Source organism: Beta vulgaris, chromosome 2, assembly GCF_026745355.1.
Source record: "Beta vulgaris subsp. vulgaris cultivar EL10 chromosome 2, EL10.2, whole genome shotgun sequence".
Classification (NCBI taxonomy): Eukaryota; Viridiplantae; Streptophyta; class Magnoliopsida; order Caryophyllales; family Amaranthaceae; genus Beta; species Beta vulgaris.
The window spans coordinates 15,259,661-15,282,967 of NC_079203.1; the positions used below are offsets into that span (position 1 = coordinate 15,259,661).

Consider the following 23,307-nt stretch of genomic DNA (forward strand, 5'->3'; position numbering starts at 1 on the left):
TTCTGGTTGTTTTGGATTTTGGTTTATATTTTCTGGGAATGGCTTGTTTTTATAATTAGGTGAGAGGTTTATATGGTGAGGGGGGGTGTAGCAGATTGAATAGGTGTTAGGCTAGAGGTGCCATGTTTCGTTTGCAGATGGGTTAAGGATTCTGAGCAATCCTCCAAATCTTCTTGCAGAAATTCTAGAGCTTCAAATTGGTTGACATTTTATGTTTGCTTTTGGGAAACATCTATTTTACTATTTGACACCTGTTGTTGCTTTTTAATGATTTGACCCAAGCAGTCTTTTTTGGGAAGGTTTACTTTGGGAATCCAACGGCCTTGGGACGCGCTACGCTGGAGCTTTTTGGCTCCCACCCTTCTTTCATCTTCTTCCTCTTTTCTTTTCTGTTTTCCATCAATGGCCACCCACTGACCCTTGTTACTTCCTTTAATGGGTTCTTCCATGGTTGTTTCATGCTTTTGACATGAATTATGAGCATGTCCAAATACTTTAGAAGACCCACAGTACCAATGGCCCTCATCATAATCTAAACTTTGATAACTCTTTCCAATCCATGCACCTTTAGGTGGTGGTTTGCTGCATCTACTAGGACGCATAATTTCGCGAACCTTTTATTACCACCTTCTAATGATTTTGGTGTCTATTTTAATTGTCTGCCCAATGGAATTTCCAATCTTTGTAAGTAGATCATTTTTGTAAAATTCAAGGGGTAGTTCAGGTAAGTTAACCCAAACGATACCCTTCTGTAATTTGGCTTGTGAGGGTCTAAAACCCGCTTCCCAATTTTGGGTCCAGATATGGTACCCTTGAAGCATCCATGGCCCTGAACTCATTATCTTCATGCATTTTTCTGTCGATTTACAGTCAACAGCATAACAGCCCTTGCCTAATGCAATTAATTCTTGCCCCTTAGAAAGTTGCCATAACTTCAAGAGTTGGGTCTGCAGGAATTCACGCGAGAAATATTTGCCAATTACTTTGCATATTATAGCCATGCACCATGGCTTACTTAAGTCTTCATATTCCTCTTTGGAGAGAGGGATAAACACATTCTGACCATTTGCCAGGATGTTGGGATGGGGTGGAAGTGTTGCATATGGTAAAAGGATGGGTCGAGGATGGTGGGAGATTTCATGGTTTACGGTTGCGGCGAAGGATTTAGATGGCAAGTTAGGAGGAGGTTTAGGGGGAACTGGGACTCCTTGATTCAAAACATTTGGGTTGAGCCTTACCTGAGGTGGCGCGGAGCGATGCCGGCGTGGAGGTTCACTCTTTTCTGCTGTGAGGGCTGGTTTTGGTGGTGTGGTTTTTTTGTGGTGTTCTCTCTCTCTCTCACTAACATTCTCTCAATTGACAAACTAGTTGTTTGGCTTTAAAAATGCATGTGACTGTAAATTTTGTTCTCTCTTCTCAGCTATCTTTGTCTTTTTGGTTTCTCTTTCATTATTGGTTCATTTTCTCTCTCTTAAAGTTCTTACTCAGTTTTTTAGTTTTTTTGATATAGTTGATTGTACAATTGAACATGTTATAGAAGAATAGGATTATATTATCAGTTTCAATATAGTGTGTTTACTTGTGGTATAGCGTGTTTCTCTGTGTTATAGTATGTTTATTTGTGATAGTGTTTCTTTGTGCTACAGTGTGTTTGTTTGTGATATAGTGTCTCTTTCTGATATAGTGTATCTGTTTGTGATATAGTGTGTATCTGTTTGTGATATAGTGTGTTTCTATGTATTATAGCTGATTGTACAATTTAACTTGTTATAAAAGATTAGGATAATATTGTTAGTTTTCGGTATAGTGTGTTTGTATATAGTATAGTGTCTTTCTTTGTGCTATAGTGTTATGGTGTTTATCAGTGATAGTGTTTCTTTGTGCTATAGTATATTTGTTGAGAAGGTATTGTGTCAAACTCGTCTGACACAATACAACTGGTCGGACCACATCAGTTAGTCTTAATTTTTTTCAGTTAGTCTTAATTTTTTTCAATTAGTCTTTATTTTTTTTTTCAGTTAGTCTTCATTTTTTTCAGTTAGTCTTTATTTTTTTTCAGTTAGTCTTCATTTTTTTCAGTTAGTCTTAATTTTTTTTTCAGTTAGTCTTCATTTTTTTTCAGTTGGTCATCATTTAGTTAATGTTTTTCAGTTAGTTTCTAATTTTTTTCAGTTGGTTACAAAAAAAAATTCAGTTGGTTTCAATTTTTTTCAGTTGGTTTCAATTTTTTTTCAGTTGGTTTTAATTTTTTTTCAGTTGGATGTAAGTTACCTCTAAATGAAAGTAAGTTACCTCTAAATGAAAGTGACTTACCTCCAAATGAAAGTAAGTTACCTCTAAATGAAAGTAACTTACCTCGAAATGAAAGTAACTTACCTCCAAATGAAGTAACTTACCTCCATTAAAAATACTATCATTTCAAAGTGAATTAAAAATCAATGCTGATAACAATCTCAGCACATCAACAACAACAATAATATTCAACTCATTAATCAATCGATTTAGCAAGCATCGACCCATATATAGATTTGAGGCTGAATACTAATCCATTCTTGACTTAAGCACCACCATTGATGAACTAATCATCCAATCTTGCCGAGAAAACCGCACAGACCGTGACGATGTAATTGATCTTGAAGTCGCTTGATTTCGTCTCTAGAAGTACCAGTGATACATAAAATTTGGGAAGATCTGATCATTAAATATTGTTGCAGAGTTTGGAGATGACGGTGAAGTAAAAGAGGAGGAGTAAGGCGGCAACGAGGACGGCAATGAGAGCAACCATTAAAGGAGAGATGTGAGAGGAAGAAGGAGAAGAATCATTGGAGTTGAAGAAGAGAGGAGGAGCGAGAAATTTTAGTATTGGGTTGGGCTCGTCCGACCATAACTTATGGTCAGACGGTCTGACCCAATACTTTCACATATTTGTTTGTGATATAATGTATTTCTCTCTTATATAGTGTATCTATTTGTGATATGGTGAGTTTCTGTGTATTATAGCATTGTGTGTTCTGATTCACGTGTGTGAGCCTGGTACACACTAATTTTATTGTGAACCAGGTCCATACAAGTCAAATTGCTTAAGGAAAGAAGAGGCGTTGATGGACCTTGCAAATTTGAGCACAACGTATCGTGCATTTGATGATGTAGACAAGCCAATAATGCAATGAGTACTCACTATAAAAACTGACTCAGTTGTAATATTTCTAAACAACGAGAAAACTTGCGTTTATTTAAGAAAGAAGGTACATCCTGATGTTAATACAAGCACATAGAATGAAAGAAAACAAAATTAAAGGAGCTTTATTTGCTCTTACATACTCTATGGAACAACAACAAACTATTACAAATTCAGTCCAAGTTAAACTTGTCACGAGCAAAGATAGGTAAGGTAAGTAAGGTTGGGCTGAATGTCTTGAAGAAAACCCGATATGAGAGGGAACCTATTAAGATACAAAACCGAGATGATTTTCAGAAATGGATTGCCGTAACTCATCTAGTAGACGCCAATCGAAGTAACAAAGAAGTTACGTCCTTTAGTGACTTCTGACCCTTATGTGAGGGCTTCCAGAGTTTAGTCTCACGAGACTAAGCTCAAAATGCGTGGAGGTCGAAACTTGCCCCAAAATAAATTGGAGTACCTCACACAAGATGCATTTTTGAACTGTGATGACTCCAAAATTCATCACATTAATTGGGGGTGAATAATAACGAAGAAATTCACCCAAACTATGGATCCCAAGATCCAATCTAGCAATCTCTAAACCAGAAGATCGAACTAGATAGAGATAATATGACAATCTCTTCTCATCTTACCCAACACTCGAACCCTTATAGATGCATAATTAGAACTTGATAAGCCTAAACTAAAGTTAAAACAGATAACATAAACAAAAGAAACTTAACAAACAACCACTAGACTCATAAAATTTACGTAATCTTCACCTACCTAACGAATGTTTCCTTGGCAATCAAACCAAACTAACAACAACGAACACTAGCGGGGAACGATGAAGGGAAAGCTCCTTAAAATGGAGGGACGAAAAAGGGGAGACTAAGACCCAACCACCTTGACACTAGAGCAGGGAAGGGAAAACTAGAAAGCTGACAACAACGAACACTAGCGAGGAACGGTGAAGGGGATACTCAGACTAAACTCGCTCCTAAAACCAGAGGGACGAGGAAGGGGAGACTAAGACCTAACCATCTTGACATTAGAGCAGGGAAGCAGGGAAGGGGAAACTAGGACCTAAAAATCCTCGAAAATTGAGAATCAAGGAACGGGGATGGGATGCCTAAACTTAGAAACCACCAAACACTGAACTAGGGGGACGGGGAGTGGAACACGTGACGCTAGGGAAGCTGGGGAGGGGGGGGGGGGTTGAAGAACAGACACACGTAACCAGGAAAGTTGGGGAGAGGGGTGAAGAACGAAGCTGGGAAAAGGGACGACAAACCAGGGAAGGAGGACGAGCAGGGGTGTGGGATCGGAGACGACAAAAATCGGCGGCGGCACGACTAACTAACAGGGGAGACATAGGAGAAGCTAACAGGGGAATGGGAGGGAGACACAGGATGAACTCGGCGGGGGAGTAACCTGACGTACACCACCAATTAAAAGAGAAGCGGGACAGGCTCGCTGGCGAGTGGTAGAGCAGCGCGGTTGGCAGGCAACTAGCGAGCCAGTTGGGTAGCGGGTGGACATAGGTCGGTTTGGGTCTGGTCCTGCTAGACCCAGACCCACAAATTTATTGGATTTTGACCCAAACTTGCTTCTGCACCTTTAGCTAGATACAATGGGTCTGACGGTTCTTGGATCCAAAATGGATCTCAACTTATTAGAGGTTTTGATTATCTTTTTTAACCTACGAATTTTGTATACCCGTTTTTTTAGTTATTAAAAAGATAAAAGAATAAAATAATAGTTTAATTCTTTAACAAACATTTAAAATTAAAACATATATAACAAGTTGACTTGTATTGGTAAAAGGTTTTATTACTGCTTTATATATTTGTATTGTAGTATATATATTTAATATGTAAAAATAAAAATGGGTCTATCGAGCGGGTCTGGGTCAGGTCTGGGTCTGAATTCACGAGGCCCGGACTTAGATCTGAATTTTAACAACTAGACCCAGATCCGACCTAGACCCAATGTGTCTCAACTTTTTAGTCCCAGAGCCTTAAAAATAGATCGAGTCCAGCCGGGTTTGAGTTGGGTCATGGGTCCAAGCCCATCCTTAGGTGGCACTGGAGACTTAGTTGTGTTTAGGCCGAAAGGTAGAGAGAAGCGAAAGAGAATTCTTTTAGGGTTTGGAGATGGCTTTAGGGGGAGTTTAGTTAGGGGGTTTCAAGAAAGGGAAAGGGAATGGAGTTCCTTCTTTCCCTTTGTGAGTGTTTGGTTAGTGCTTTTTTTCAAACCCTGTAGCCCTTTTTCAGTTTAGAATTACCTCAATTCCCGTTAGATTGATTCCCCACCACCCCCAAGGTTTGGGAATGCCCCACATCCCTCTACACCGTACAATCATAATAATATTAAAGATAGTATAAATAATAACAGTAATAGTTTTCCGTTCTTATTCCTAATCAAACAACATTTTTAATCAAAGAGAACCTTTTCCATTCTGCTTGTAAACCTTTTTAATACCCTTTCCATTTTCTTTTAACGAATCAAACACCCCTTAATTTTTTTATAAATGACTTAGCTGTAGAAGCTTATAAAGCCTCATATGCAAACCTCATATTATGAAAGATCGAGTTAAATTGGAAAATAAGGGATGACAATTTTTATTGGAAAATTTAACGTACCACAACCATTATTAAAATATTGGTCTAGTTTTAACATATAATTACATAAATCCAAGTCTATATTCTACCATCAAGTCCATTTCAATTGACTTTAACACAATATTATCCATAGACATCACACACTAGCTAATACAAACCTCGTTCTTTTGCACTGGGAGAATCTGAACTGAATTGAACTAAAATGAATTAAACTGAACTGAATCAAACTAAGATGAAATAATAATAATAATATTAGTAATAATAAAAATAATAGTAATAATAAAATAATGATAATTATAATACTTAATATTAACAATAATAATAACAATAATAACTAAAAAAAATCATAATAATTTTTAATATTAATATTAATATAAATAATTATAATATAAATAATTAGTAAATAATAATAATATAATAATAAATATTTATATCAATAATTATGATAATAATAATAATTACTGTAATAATAATAATTATTATTAATTAATAATATTATAATAATAGTTTATAATAATACTACTAATAATTATTGATAATAATTGATAATAATATTTTAATAACTTATAATAATTAATAATAATATTATAATTAACAATGTAATAATAATATGTTAATAATAATTAATAATAGTAATAATAATAATAGTAATAATAATAGTATTAATAGTAATAGAAATAGTAATAGTAGCAATAATAATAACATCAATAATAATAATAATAATAATAATAATAATAATAATAATAATAATAATAATAATAATAATAATAATAATAATAATATAAAATAATAATAATAATAATAATAATAATAATAATAATAATAATAATAATAATAATAATAATAATAATAATAATAGTAGTAGTAGTAGTACTAGTAACTAAATACAATTGAGTGATTGGGTGAAAGCTCGAAGTCTAACGGTTAGTTTTTTTTTCTCTCTACCATGGCGATTCTTGGTTAGGGTTTCAACTAGTTTTTGCCATGGCTAGGAAGAAGAAAACTCCATCTGAACCTTCATCTGTTGTTCCAGAGAGTAAAACAAAGGATATTCAACCACAATCTAATGCTAGCACTGCTTCACCGGAGTTACAAACAGCTTTGAATGCGATTCAAACAGCGATTATAACGCCTCTAAGAGAACCTCGAACTATTGTGACAGAGATTGAAGAGCCACCTGAACAACCACCACCTGAACAACCTATCAGAGAGACTGATTCTACATGGAATACTTTGTTCAAAAGTAGCAGGCTTACGTCTAAAGGTACTACATTAAACTTTGTAGCACCAACAATCAAAGATGGGGTTGCAGTTGCTTGTTTAGATAAATCTGAAACTGATAAACTTACAAAAATCTGGGCTACTTCTTTAGTAGTATACATAGTGGGTAATACTCCTACTATAGGTGCTTTGATGAGATTTATTGAGCAAGACTGGAACTTTGTTTCAAAACCACAAATTTTCTTACACGATGATGTTTTCTTTGTGGTGAAATTTGAGTCAATTGATGACCGCGATGAAGTTCTTATGCTGGACCTCATAGTTTTTACAGTCGACCTATGATTGTAAAACCTTGGACACCAGACTTCAGCTTTAAGGAGGAAGTTTTAAAAATTATTCCAATATGGGTCAAGTTGCCTAACCTTCCATTAAACTGTTGGAGCCCTGACTCTCTCAGTAGAATTGGTAGTCTACTAGGGATACCACTGTATGCTGATGAATCCACTTCAAAGCAAATGCGTATCTCTTTTGCTCGTATCTTGGTGGAAATTGATGTCACTAAGGAAAAGACACAGTCCATTATGGTGGAAGATGCTAATGGCAAGATCATAAAGCAGGATGTAAGATATGATTGGTGGCCTCCGTTTTGTCAGAAATGTCAAAAAATTGGACATAATTGTGGAGAGAAACAGTTCAAGCCACAACAAAACAAACCAAAAGTGGTGCAGAAATGGGTTCCCAAGCAAACAAATACTATACCCACAGAAGTCATCACTGTTGATCCTATTCCTGGGGACACAGTTGTTGGAGAAAGACAAAGCCAACCAGCTGCAGTGGTGGAAAAGGGCTCATCTAACCCTCTTAGTGCAATTACTACACCTGTACAACCAATTGTTCATCAATGGAAGATGGTGACTAGGAAGAACAAAGGGAAGAGGGTTATTGTTCCATGCTCTGACAGTAATGAAGAATTCCTTCTTGAGGAACAAGGTGAAGAACCAGAAGAGGAAAACAATGATGAAATAGCGGGTGAAAAGCCTTATTTATCATGATAGTTGCTTGCACTTGGAATGTCAGAGGGCTGAATGACCCTCTCAAGGTAAAGGAGGTAATCTCTTTTATTACTAGAAATAAAATTGCTTGATTTGCTATAACTGAAACAAGAGTAAGACTTAATAATAAAGATAAAATTCAGAAGAAATTTGGGAGATATTGGAAGTAAATTGATAATTACACTTATAGTCCTAGAGGTATGATATGGATGGCTTGGAATCCTAACTTGATTACTGTTGAGGTTGTTCTTAAGTCTGATCAGAACATTCACACTATGGTGACAGATAAAAACACTAGCTATAAAATGATGTTCTCTGCTGTTTATGCTCTACATAGCATTGATGATAGGAAACCTCTTTGGAACATCCTTCTTAGCTTGGATAATACTACCCTGATTGATTGGATAGTCATGGGAGACTTTAACTCTATTTTAAGCAGTGAGGATAGGATTAATGGAGTTCCTATATCTAATGCTGAGACCTATGACTTTTGTCATCTTCTTGACAACACCTCTCTGCTTGAAGTAAAGGGGATTGGAGAATTTTTTACTTGGTCTAATAAGAGACATGGGGATGAAAGAATTTATAGCAGAATTGATAGATGTTTATGCTATGCTTTATGGTTGACTAATCATACTCATACTTCTGTAGAGGTGAAAAATCAGTCTATTTCATATCATAATCCTCTCTTGATTAGTTTAAATCAAGGCACCTTTCATGGGGTTAGACCTTTTAAGTTTTTTAACCACCTTGTGAAGCACCCACAGTTTCATGAAATTGTTTCAACAGCTTGGAGGCTGACTGGAGCTGCTAATACTCTGGATGATATCTGGACTAAATTGAAGAATGTCAGTAGATAGTTGAAATCATTGCAGCTCAATCATTATGATAATATCACAGAGAAAATTGAAGAGGCTAGGAGGCAGTTAGATATGATTTAATCCCAAATTCAGGAGGATCAATTCAACTCTAGCCTGCATGATCAAGAGCAACATCACATCCAGTGTCTCAGGAAGTGGTTACAAATTGAAGAAAGCATCCTTAAACAGAAGTCCAAAATAAATTGGCTACAATCAGGGGTAACTAATAGCAAAGTCTTTTTTGCAGCTATGAAGGAAAGATATGCTAGGAATTCTATTGATGTTCTTTATTCTTTAAATGGTGCTAAGCTGGAGAAAGCTCAAGAGATTCAGTCTAAATTGAATCTCTTTTATAGTAACCTGATGGGAAAGTGTAATCAAGAACTTCCCAGCATTGATCTTCCTATTATTAGGAAGGGGCCTACACTTAGTACTGTTGCTAGACAAAGCTTCTGTGCTCCTGTTACTCTCTCTGAAATTGATAAGGCTTTGTTTAGCATTGATGGTAACAAAGCCCCTGGGCTTGATGGGTTTAATGGGCTCTTTTTTAGAGAAACATGGCATTATATTAAGCCTGATATCTATGTTGCTGTCTTAAATTTTTTTGAAACAGGGCACATGGAAGACAATATAAACATAGCTTCTATTACTTTGGTGCCTAAAGTCACTACTCCCACTTATTCTAGTGACTTTAGACCCATTGCTTGCTGCACTATGATTTATAAAATCATTGCTAAAATTCTGACTCACAGGCTTCATGATGTTATTGGTGATATTGTGGATACTGCTCAGGCAGGTTTCATTCCAGGAAGGAGCATTACTGACAATATACTTCTTGCTACTGATCTCATCAAGGGCTATACTAGGAAGGGTATATCGCCAAGATGTACAATAAAGGTAGATCTCAAAAAGGCTTATGACTCCATAGAGTGGCCTTTCCTTCACAGTATGCTTGTTGAGTTGGGATTCCCTCAGGTATTTATTCAGTGGATAATGGCCTGTGTTTCTACAGTTTCCTATTCTATTTTGCTTAATGGCAAACCTTGCACCCCCTTTCATGCAAAAAAAGGCCTCAGACAGGGAGACCCTCTCTCTCCCTTCTTATTTGCTATTGGTATGGAATACCTATCTAGATGTCTAAGTACTTTGAAAGGAAATCATAAGTTTCACTTTCATCCTAAATGCTCTAGGTTTTCTATTACTCATATGATGTTTGTTGATGATTTGTTGATGTTTTGTAGAGGAGACCTTGATTCTATAACTGAACTTATGAATGCCTTCACTAAGTTCTCAAAAGCTTCAGATCTTGAGGCTAATCTGCAGAAAAGCAACATCTACATAGGGGGAGTTATGAATGACACTATAAGGGAAATTGAAGACTTAGTGAAGATTCCTAAGGGAGATTTTCCCTTCAGATACCTTGGTGTCCTTTTATCCACAAAGAAGCTATCATATCTTACTTGTAAACCTTTGATTGAGAAGATTATGGCTAGAACTAAAGTCTGGGTTGCTAAGCTTCTCTCTTATGCTGGCAGAGCTCAATTGCTGCAATCTGTGTTACTGAGTATGCAAGTGTTTTGGTGTCAAATCTTCATCCTTCCTAAGAAAATTATAAAAGAAATCCAAAGCCATTGCAGGTCCTTCCTTTGGACAGGTAAAGATTCTCTTTCAAGAAAGACTCTAGTATCCTGGGAGCAGACTTGATTTCCTAAAACTGGAGGAGGGCTTAACTTTACTAATCTTGAAAACTGGAACAAAGCAGCTATAGCTAAACAATTTTGGGCTATTGCTTTGAAGCAAGACAAGATGTGGATTCAATGGATTCACTCTTATTATATTAAGAGTAACAACATTTGGACCATGAGAATCACTGTTGGTATGTCTTGGGTTCTAAAGAAAGTCATGAATTGCAGAACATACTTTGATAATGGTGCTAAAATTCATGATTATGAAAACAATGGCAAGTTCTCTATTAGCAAATGTTATAAAGCTATTAGAGAACCAATTACTCAGGTTAGATGGAAGAGGCTGCTTTGCAACAACAAAGCTTCTCCAAAAAGCTTATTTATTACTTGGTTGGCTGTGCTTAACAGACTTGCTACCAAAAGTAGGCTAGCCCAATGGAACATGATCAGTGATACCACATGTGTTTTACGCAATGATGCAGAAGAAGATATACAACACTTATTTTTCAACTGCCCCTTCTCATCTGATATCTGGATGCAGTGTTTGAATCTCTTGGGCATATCAAGAAGACCTATGGCTTTCTTAGACGAAATTTCTATAGCAGCAAGTAAGTGCAGAAGGAAGAGCAATAGGAACCAGTTGTATGGCATGCTCTTGCAGAAGCAATTTACAATATTTGGCTTCAAAGGAACCATCAAGTGTTTGAAGGCAATCACAAGCTCCCTGATCAGACAATGGATTTAATTTTATTCAATGTAGCTTGTAGAATTCCTGGTTCCATGAAAACCCAACTGTGTAGATAAATTTAGTTGTTGTCCCTTTGTTGTATTGTTGGCTAGGCTTAGTTGTTTGTTCAAAGAAGCACATGAAGGGTCTACTCTTACAACCCTTCCTAGAAGGTGGGTAAGTTTGGATACTGATGCTTTCTTACTCTGAAGTTTGGAGAATTGGTGTTTGTATTCCTTTTTTTTGGTTATCAATAACAATTTTGAATTTCCAAAAAAAAAATAGTACTAGTAGTAGTAGTAATAATAATAATAATAATAATAATAATAATAATAATAATAATAATAATAATAATAATAATAATAATAATAATAATAATAATAATAATAACAACAACAATAATAATAATAATAACAACAATAATAGTAATAATAATAACAATAATAATAATAATGACAATAATAACAATAATAATAATAATAACAATAATAATAATAATAATAATAATAATAATAATAATACAACAATAATAATAATAATAACAACAACAATAACAACATTGAACTGAATTGAACTGAACTAAACTAAAATAAACTGAAAATAAGTCCAAAAGAACACGGCCTCACTCGTCCATTGTCTTCTCTTTGCACTTACTATAATACTCCCTCCGTTTCCTAAAGATCTCCCATCTTTCCGTTTAAGTGTGTTTTCAAAAGATCTTCCATCTTTTACTTTATTCCTTATTTGGAATTTTTTTCCATTTTTATCTTTTCATGTCCCTATCATATGGTCCACCATTACATTATTAATTCAATTTTACTCCATTTGTCTCTCCTATTTTAACCCCTTTTTATTTGTTTATTTATCCACCTCTTTCTCTCTCCTACTTTACCCACCCCACACCCCATAGTCCACAAAAATGGATCTTCCTTGGTATCTGTAGGAACAGTAACAAGGAAGATCTTTAGGAAACGGAGGTAGTAGTTACTCGCTTTGTATATTTTAACTTTACTCACTTAGGATTTTTACGCTATTCACAATTAGAGAGAGTGTTCAAAAAGTTTCTCAATATATCAGAAAAAATATAGTTACTGTGGGGCCTTTTTTTTATCGTTTCAATGAGTACTTTATCAATATTCAATCGTTATAACTTTAAGTAACATGCAATAAAAGATTTTTAAGGTCCGGGAAATACATTGTCAAACGCGCAAAAAAGTGTGGCCTTGAAATTAATAAATGTTGCATTGGAACTCAAAATTGAAACGTGAAATTTAAACTTAAATTGATTTTAAATATTCATTTGAAATTCAATTTAAAAATCACTCTCATTGAGGTCTTGAAGTTTTCATAAGGAGTTAAGTAATGTGGTATGGTCTTTTTCTCTTTTGCTCAAAAAAACTCTAACTCCTTTGTCCAATCGCAAGGGGTTGCCATCATCATCTCTTTGATGGTGGTAAGCCCCGCACCCTTCTTTAATTCTTTAAGTTTTAATTGTTTAATTTTTAATAGTTCTCCTTCTTCTTTTTTACGGGAGTTTTTTTCTCCAATTTTTGAGTTTGTTCTCTCCTTTAGTGAGAGTTTGGAATCTGACTTTCTTCTCTTCCCTTATGAAAGATTAGAATTTGGTGATTGAAGTTTGGTTGGAAGATTTTTTTTATTGTTCGTCTGGCGAGGAATGAAGATCTAGGGTTTCATAATCTCTAAGCATCTAGAGGATCACATAAATATTCTCACCCCAATCGACTATGTGTTAGCGGATCTTAAGCCGAATAAGTGCTAACTCACAGATTGTATTGTTTTAGTTGAAGCTTTTATTAAGGCTATTGGTGATTGATTATGTGATGTAATTAGTTCTAATTTTGTAAAAAAAGAAAAAAAACACACAAATACTCTCATTATTTTTGGCCTCCACTACATATAAGCCAATAAAAAACTTACTGTTGTGAAAAAAGTGGAATGACCAATTCCACTGTTGAACACAGTGAAGTCCACTGCCATGCATTCAATGCATGGTAAGTTTTTCTTGCCGTTATTGTTGATTTATGCAAAATACACAGTAAGATTTGTGCCTATAAATACTACCATTTGTAAGAAGTGAATACACTGAACTGATATACAATACTCTTCTGATAAATTTCTTTCAATAACATTCTCTCTATATATCTTTTCTCACAACACGTTATCAGCACGAGTGTTCTACCGGAAATTTTTTTAAAAGGTATCTTTACATCCATTTTATTTTTAAGTTTAAATTTTTCTCCAAGCCCAACCCTTTACTACCGAACATGGACCAACAAAGTAACGGGATTAACATTGTTTTACACAATGTCTCTGTCTCGGGTATTTATTTTTGGATAGAGCGAAACAATGTGCCATTCACTACCAACCCAGCGAGGGGAACTGTAATACAGCCCCGACCCAGTAACCGTAACAACGGTACAAATACTCATACCAGAGAAAACCACAAACCCCTGTTCCCAACACCAATAATAACCCTCCTATACAACCAGCTGAAAATCAACCTCCGCCAGAATAAAAGAGATAGAGATGAACAGGAAGAAACTAGTAGTAAACGTCACCATACTACTAACGCAGAAAACAAATAATTTTAACGCCACCTTCATGGAGGGCAAGGACATTTTATTTACGTTATTTTATTTTATCTGCTCTTAAACCGCCTATATGGACAGGTTAATTTTTTTTATTGCCACCTATATGGACGGCCTAGTGAAGTGATAGCATTATTATGTCTTATATGTGCAATAATGTCGTATGTATGCAGGGAACAAGCATTCAGAACATTATTATATATTATTGTCTCTAATCTTCTACTTTTTTTGCATTTATAGTTACATATATTATATTACCAATTTACTAGCATGCTCTAATATATATTTGTCAATATTAGAATTTTATTGCGTTGTATTTTTTTAACTGTATATGAACTGCACAGTTAGGGATAACCCTCTATAAAAGCGGATTACCATCCCCATTTTCACCACATATCCCTTATCTTCTTCCGATTTTTTTTCTCTAAACCCACAAATTTTTTTTCCTTCTTCCTCAACCTTCCGGCCACCATGTTTAACGCCGACGACAACCGTCCTCCACCCTCATCTTCCTCTTTTGAAGAGGATTTTAGGAAAATAAAACTCTACTTATTTCTTATAGCCGGTTTCTTTTTCCTCCTCATGGCATTAATGATATATCTCCTAATCATAAATAGGAGACAAAAAAAAAATTTTCCCTCGGAAGAATGGCGAAAAATGCACATGAATATCAATTTTTTTTTTGTCTTTAAGTGCATTTTAGGAATTTTTTTGTTTATTCACTTGTTGTATTTTGTTTCTATTTTTGGTATTTTCTTGTTTTTTTTTGCTTAGCTTCATTATTGTTGTACGCTATTTTTAGTTTTTTTTTGTTTGTATTATTTATCTATAATAATAATGATATAAATCAGGGGGAGATAATATATATATGTGATTTATCATCATTACTAATTTCAAATATTTACCTATTTGTAGTCAAAAGAATGGGAGATCTAGTGAAAAGACAATTTAACATACTAGATCTATCTGGGCAAAAGTTTTTAGAATGGACGGTGGACGCCCAAATGAATTTAAAGGCCTGGAACATACAATTAAAGATGTGACAACCCAACAAGGGGATGCAACTACAACAGCCGCATCAGTTAAAATTGCGACTGTACAAGAAAAGGCAAAAGCCTTAGTCCTCCTAAGACATCATTTACATGAAAGTTTAAAAAGTGAATATCTACTTGTGGATGATCCAAAAGAACTATGGGATAGCCTAAATGAAAGATATGGGCATCACAAAAATGTGCTTCTCCCAAAGGCACATTATGACTGGACCAATCTGAGGTTCCAGGATTTTAAAACGGTCAGTGATTACAATTCAACATTGTTTAGAATTGTATCATTGTTAAGATATTGTGATCATCCCATCACAGAAGAGCAAATGATAAACAAAACGCTCTCCACTTTCCACGCCTCTAATATCATATTGGCAGAACAATACAGGTTCAGAGCTTTCAAAAAGTACTCTGAGCTAATCTCAGTACTACTTGTGGCTGAACAAAATAATGATCTTTTGCTGAAAAATCATAATCTTAGACCTACGGGGTCTTCAGCCACTCATGAGATAAATGCATAGAAAGCTCTAATCCACCAGAAGCAAATGCTATACATAGTGGTGGACGCGGTAATTACAACGGTCGTGGGAGAGGACGTGGTAATTACCGTGGCCGAGGGCGTGGACGTGGAAGAGGCCGATTTTCCCCAAGAAATAATAATTTTAAACATTCTGATAAAAATTGGGGACAATCATCTGGAAATCAGAGGCAGACTCCTATAAAGGAAATGATACTTGCCATAGATGTGGCATGACTGGGCACTGGGGCCGCACATGTCGTACTGCCAAACATTTGGTAGATCTATATCAAGCTTCAATAAAAAACAAAGGAAAAAATGCTGAAGCAAACTTTGTTAATGAAGCCACTACATCCATGCCCAGCCTTGATGTTTCAGATTTTTTTATGGATGATGCTGAAGATGAAAATAAGTTTGTTTAGATCACAATCGATTAATGTGCTTAGTTTATTTAACTGCTTCAATATCCACTTTCATGTATTTGTTCCTTATTATTAATAAAATACTATTTTTCTTATACTAATCATCGTATTTATTATTTATGAAGATATGAATTCATCAGAAGTTGGAACTAAAGAACAATGTCTCCTGGACAGTGGGACAACACACACCATATTGAAAAATAAAGAGTATTTTTCAAAACTTACAATATTCCAAGCAAATGTTAGTACAATTTCTGGGACAGCCAAGCTAATTGAAGGCTCTGGAAAAGCTTGCATTATATTTCCAAATGGGACAAAATTGATAATTAATGACGCATTATATTCGAGTAAATCTCGAAGGAACCTCATAAGTTTCAAAGATGTACGTCAGAATGGTTACCATTTGGAAACAATGAGGTGAACAAAGAGGAATTCATATGCCTAACGGCAGAGAAATACGGCAAGAAATACATCTATAAAAATTGCCGGCAATTTCCTCGGGACTATATCGCATAGATATACGTTCGATTGAAATTAATATGATATTTAACCATAAGTTATATAATAGAAATCATTTACTCTATGGCATGACCGATTAGGCCATCCTGGCACAGGAATGATGCATAGAATCATTGAAAACTCAAATGGACACTCTATAAAGAATGTCAAAATTCCTCGGAAATTAACATGCTCTGCATGCTCACTTGGCAAATTGATAATCAGCCATCTATAAATAAGATTGCCACTGAATCTCCAATGTTTTTAGAAAGAATTCAAGGAGATATTTGTGGGCCTATTCATCCTGCATGTGGACCATTTCGTTATTTCATGGTATTAATTGATGCCTCTACTCGATGGTCACATGTGAGCCTTCTGTCAAGCAGAAATGTTGCATTTGCAAAACTTTTGGCTCAAATAATTCGATTAAGAACTCAATTCCCAGATCATACAATAAAGAAAATAAGATTAGACAATGCTGGGGAATTTACATCCCAAACATTTAATGACTATTGCATGTCTATTGGGATTATTGTTGAGCACCCTGTACCTCATGTACATACACAAAATGGTCTTGCTGAATCATTAATCAAAAGACTACAATTAATTGCAAGACCATTAATAATGAGGTCAAAATTGCCATCTACTACTTGGGGTCATGCTATATTACATGCGGCAACATTGATAAGATTAAGGCCGACAGCCTATCACAAATTCTCACCATTACAATTAGTATCTGGTCGAGAACCGAATATCTCACATTTGAGAATTTTTGGGTGCGCTGTACATGTACCTATTGCTCCGCCCCAACGTACTAAAATGGGTCCACAAAGAAGGATGGGAATATATGTTGGATTTGAATCTCCATCAATTATCAAATATTTAGAGCCAACAACTGGTGATCTATTTACGGCTCGATTTGCCGACTGTCATTTTAATGAGTCGGTATTCCCATCCTTAGGGGGAGAGAAAGTGGACCCACAAAATATAAAATCGGAAATTACATGGAACGCATCGCAAATGTCGTTTCTGGACCCGAGAACAAATTCATGTGAACAAGAAGTCAAGAAAATTGTTCATCTGCAAAGTATTGCAAACCAATTGCCAGATGCATTCACAGATTCTAAGAAAGTGACAAAGTCACATGTACCTGCTGCGAATGCTCCGGAACGGATTGAAATTCCTAATGACAATAAGGCAATTGAAAATGAGTCAATAGCACGTCGAAAACGTGGCAGACCACCCGGTTCTAAAGATTTAAAACCGAGAAAAATGAAAAGGCAAGGGGAGACAACGAACGAAATTAATATAAATCTCCCAACAGAGCATGATGAAAACAAAAATAAGAGAAACGTGTTCCAGAAGAAAAGGAACATGAAAGCTAGACAACAATGAAACTTCAATTAATTATGTTTCTACAAAGAGACAATGGAATCGAAAAGATGTTGTCTTGAATGAAATTTTTGCTTACTCGATAGCGGTTGAAATGACATACGATGAAAATGATGTAGAGCCAAATACAGTTGATGAATGTCGCCGTAGAAAAGATTGGCCAAAATGGAAAGAGGCAATTCAAGCAGAATTGAGATCACTTGAAAAACGTGAAGTATTCGGTCAAATAACCCAAATACCAAAAGGTGTAAAACCAGTTGGGTACAAATGGGTATTCGTGAGAAAACGAAATGAGAAAAATGAGGTTACTAGATATAAGGCAAGATTAGTAGCCCAAGGCTTCTCGCAAATGCCAGGGATTGATTATGATGAGACATATTCTCCAGTAGTCGATGCAACTACACTAAGATTTCTGGTAAGTTTATCAGTTTCGAAAGGATTGCAAATGAGATTGATGGATGTAGTGACCGCATATTTGTATGGCTCACTTGACACAGATATTTATATGAAAGTTCCTGAAGGACTAAAACTACCAGAAAATTGCATGCCCAAAGAGATGTTCTCAATAAAATTGAAAAATCACTCTATGGGTTAAAACAATCTGGAAGAATGTGGTATAATCGTCTTAGTGAATACCTATTGAAAGAAGGATTCAAAAATAATCAAATCAGTCCCTGTGTTTTCATTAAGCGATCTAAATCAGGATTCGCGATCATTGCTGTATATGTCGATGATTTGAACATTATCGGAACTCCTAGAGAACTTGAAGCGACTGCAAAATACTTGATGAAAGAATTTGAGATGAAAGATCTCGGGAAGACAAAATTTTGCCTTGGCCTGCAAATGGAACATCTAAGAAATGGGATTTTTGTCCATCAATCAAACTATACAGAAAAAATCCTGAAACGTTTTTTCATGGACAAAGCCCACCCAATAAGTTCTCCAATGGTAGTGCGTTCCCTGAATGAGAAAGATGATCCATTCAGACCACGAGAAGAAAACGAGAGATTCTTGGTCCTGAAGTACCATATCTAAGTGCAATTGGTGCTTTAATGTACTTGGCTAACAATACTCGACCTGACATAGCTTTTTCAGTAAACTTGTTAGCTAGATACAGCAATGCACCAACAAAGAGACATTGGAATGGAGTCAGACACTTATTACGTTATCTTCGAGGAACACAAGATCTCGGATTATTCTATCAGTCGAGACCAAATGCGTCACTCATTGGATATGCAGACCTATCAGACCCACAAAAGGCTAAGTCTCAATCATCGGATAATGTATCACTTATTAGGAGGTACTGCAATATCTTGGAAATCCACGAAGCAGACTTTGACGGCCACATCATCAAATCATGCAGAATTAATTGCTCTTTATGAAGCTGGAAGGGAATGTGTATGGCTAAGGTCAATGATCAAGAATATCCAAGAAGAATGTGGGATGGAAACAATAACAACAAATCCAACTATCATCTACGAAGACAATACTGCATGCATCACCCAAGTAAGCGAAGGGTACATCAAAGGAGACAGAACTAAACATTTATCACCAAAGCTCTTCTTCACTCATGACCTCCAAAAGGAAGGGACGATCAACATCCGACAAATCCAATCATGTGAGAATCTTGCAGATTTATTCACCAAATCCCTTCCGGCGAAGAAATTTGAAGAATTAGTCCGAAAAATTGGAATGCGTCATCTTCTGATATATGCTAGATTCAGGGGGAGTATTATATGCGCTGCACTCTTTTTCCCTTCGATCAGGTTTTTATCCCACCGGGTTTTTCCTGACAAGGTTTTTAATGAGGCAGTTAATTTTAAGCATATAAGGATATATTATAGTTATACTCCTTTCCCTAGTTATGGATTTTTCCCACAGGGATTTTCCTAACAACAATCTAAATAGGACAACATCTGTTATGAGTTATCAGTGGACATTCAAGGGGGAGTGTTGTGAAAACAGTGGAATGACCAATTCCATTGTTGAACACAGTGAAGTCCACTGCCATGCATTCAATGCATGGTAAGTTTTTCTTGCCGTTATTGTTGATTTATGCATAAAACACCTTTTATATTTCCTTTTTAGAAACAACTTCTAAATTTTATCAATTTAGATGATACATTTATTTTTCAAGATATACATAACATCATAATTCTTGCTTTGACATCAAAAATATGTAGAGATCTTCAAATAGTTTATCAATTGAAAAAAAAACGCTTGCCTTATTCAGGCTCGGAGCACAAGAATTATGCTTATGGAGATATTATGAAAAGAAAATGGCTCAAAAAGCCTAGGCCAACCATAAGCCAGAATGATACAAAGGTGCATTCCAACCATCTCTATTCAAATCAGTTAACCGAATTGTTATTTAAGGCTGCATAGAGCAATCCAGCAAAAGTATCATGTACTGCATCAAAGTTTTCTATTGGTAGAAGTGTAGAGAAAAGAAGCAATTGCAAACTCTGCACTATACTAATATAGAGAAAAGAAGCAATTGCAGGAACAAGTGCAATAACTCAAAAAGAACATTACCTATTTCGGTATGTACAGGAAACAGAAAACAATTCACCAAAAATGTAGCTCATACATCCACATTATAGAGCTGCTTGTCAAAGTTACAACAACATTTCACTACAAAAGAGAAGAATCCCCCCAACATATCTCTCAATCTATTTGGTAAAAAATGAACGCTAGTTGAACAACAAGGCTAATGGAGAAAGTAAGAATCAGGTAGGAACGAAATGTTCCAGGTAAACAATCAGAATGTAAGCAGCTAACGAGTATCTTTACAAAAACAATGTAGGTAGAGAGCAATCTTCAGAATTAGACAGACAAGGGTATGTTGCCCTGAGGTATAATGGTCATTTCTTTTTCCTTGAACAGCTGTTGGATTTTGTTCGAGCAAGCCTCATTCTCTAACTTCCTTTCTTCAATGGCAGCTGCTGGAATTGTATCGTCATAAGCATCACTCAACTCCTTTTTCTCTTCCTCAGTAGCTGCTGAAATTTCCTTGCCACAAGCAACAAACTCTGTCTTATTGCACTGAACATTGGCATGAAAATGAGCCCTCATATGCCCACCCAAAGCTTGACCTGAAGGAAAAGCTTTGCAACAAACCAAACATTTGTGCTTCCATGTCTTCTTGTTGCCTTGTGTATGACAGAATCGCTTCTCTAGGGGACAATGCAAGCGATGGCCTCCCAATGCCTGACGAGACGAGAAATTCTTGTTGCAAATATTGCAGATGTACTTCTGGCACTGATTTGAGCAACAATTATCAGTTGCTTGTCCACTAGTTCCTGAATTACATTTGTCAAACGCTTGATCTGTTAGCCCAATTCTTTCATGTTTACTCTCTAGAACTAGAGGATCACAATTTGTTGGATTCAAACTATTAACCTTTGTATCTGCTTTATAGACCCCACTAGTTTCATCCTTGATTTCAGATTCAAACAATTCAGAAGTACGCTCTAAACTAACAGTAGGTCCAGTTTTGATGTAATCTGGATTAGTCATGAGTGCTGAAGCACCAGCTGTGGGTTTCGAGCTATCAAACACTCGATCAAAGACATTTACAGTCTTGTTCTTCAGTTCTTCAGCAGTAGGACCACAAGTACTTGGATCCAAATTATCGAACAAATCAGCTGGAAAAACCCCAATAGCTCCATCCTTGATTTCAGACTCAAGCTCAGCATCAGAAACAGGTTTACATTCAAAATTTTCTGGTTTAGTCTTTAACCGTCCACAATCAGAACCAGGAAATTCTTGGGTTTTCTCCTTATATTCATCATACCCACATTTCTGAACATCAAATTTTAATCCTGGTTCTGCAGTTAGAACACCCTCAGTCCCATGATCATCATTACAAACACCCATAAGATCCATTTTATTCCCACATTTCAGAAATCTAGGTTCCATTTTCACAGAATCATCCTCAGAAACATAATGATCAACAGAATAAAACCCACCATTAGCAAGCATTAACAAAGAAGCAGCAATATCTTCTAACTTTTCATCAAATTCAGTAAGAGAAGAAGAACAAGATTTCATATTAGACCAAGAAGAATTAGTAGAACAGCAACTAGTATTAATCTTATACCTCCCTATTGATCTCTTCTTTCTGGGCATATTCGTCGTACACAGCTGGACATGATCCCCAGTCTTTCTCTTGGAATGACACCTCATATGCCCAAAGACAGCTCTAGGAGACTTAAACCCTTTCTCACATTGTTTGCAGACGAAACTTTGATCCTTTTGCTTCGCTTTGGAAGAAACCCAGAAGCAATTTGTGGGAATTTCTCGCAATTTATCACTCATATGCTCATTATCTTCAGTACCCAGTTGATTTTTTTGCATATTATCTGACTTCTTAGGTGAAATTAGGTGTAGAAGATGACCTCTGACATGCCCTTTAACTGCTCTGACATTGAAGACCTTCTCTTGCTTATCTTTCATGGTGTTCTTGGGGTTCTTGAAGAAAAAACCAAAGAAAAAAGGATTAATTTTTCAGATTTTCTTGGGTTTTTTTCTAAGAAGAGCAGAGGAAACCCAGAAAAAGGCAAAGAAAATCATGGTAGGAAAAGAAGAAAATGATGAAATTTGAGTTGGGTTTGGAAGAGTAGAGTAAATTGTTGCGTGTTAAGGAGGAAGAAAGATCTGGGATTTCGAAAATTTGAAGCTAAAAACCCAAGAAGAAAAGGGTTTTTGATTTTATGTTACAAAGTGTGTAAATCTTCAAGAGTATGTATTATGATGAGTGTCAGAAGAGGAAGGAAAACATAAGCAAAGTCGAAGAGCAGACCTACTTGCTAAACGTCTGTTGGTGATCCTATGTTTATTTGGGAGGGAGAGCCCTGCATGGAAGTAAATAGGACCAATAGGTCTACTATTTCACCTTTTTCTTTTTTCCTTTTTCTTTCTTTCTAATGAACAATCTTTGGCTTTGTGGAGAAAAAAAATAAAGTTGGAAAAAATTAATTAACTAAGAAAAGAGTCGTACAACATTTACCATTGAGATAAAAACTAATAAAGATCGAGTACATGAAAATCTTAATCACATAAAAATTTTAAATTGGCAAAACTACTATTGTTTTAGTTGAGATCAGACACTTTTGCATATTGTGAAATGTCATTGATGATGAAATTTTTTAATAAAAAGAAAAAACGACATTATATTTATAGTAGGAAAAGTTGAATCTAATAATCCAACATTTGTACGGTTTTCTTTAAACAGTCTCACACTCCCAACTATTGATTAAATAAGAATAACCCAAAATTTAAGGGATGTGTTCTCATAATATTCCTTGACTTCTTGGTAATCGACATAGCAGATGAAGTGTGTTACATGTCACACTCTCATTGGTCAATTCATTTTTTAACTTTACTTTTAATTAAGAAACCCACCCTCTTCCACCCGTTTGCTCTCTTATTCCCCACCGACCACCATTTCTCCCTTCCATTTCACCGCTACCTTTATCTCTCCCCGCCCTCT

The 23,307-nt window shown here is 35.7% G+C and overlaps 3 protein-coding genes across 3 annotated transcripts; 2 read left to right on the forward strand and 1 right to left on the reverse strand.

Annotated features, from left to right (window-relative positions):
* The first annotated feature begins 7,346 nt into the window (after positions 1-7,346).
* Positions 7,347-8,060, forward strand: LOC104906181 (uncharacterized). Its single transcript, XM_010694900.1, has one exon. It carries the CDS (start codon positions 7,347-7,349, stop codon positions 8,058-8,060), a length of 714 nt encoding a protein of 237 aa, XP_010693202.1.
* Positions 8,061-10,780: 2,720 nt separating this feature from the next.
* On the forward strand, positions 10,781-11,350 carry LOC125494715 (uncharacterized). Its single transcript, XM_048638436.1, has one exon. It carries the CDS (start codon positions 10,781-10,783, stop codon positions 11,348-11,350), a length of 570 nt encoding a protein of 189 aa, XP_048494393.1.
* Positions 11,351-20,228: 8,878 nt separating this feature from the next.
* On the reverse strand, positions 20,229-22,643 carry LOC104906182 (hypothetical protein). Its single transcript, XM_010694901.3, has one exon. It carries the CDS (start codon positions 22,269-22,271, stop codon positions 20,640-20,642), a length of 1,632 nt encoding a protein of 543 aa, XP_010693203.2. The 5' UTR covers positions 22,272-22,643; the 3' UTR covers positions 20,229-20,639.
* Positions 22,644-23,307: the final 664 nt, after the last annotated feature.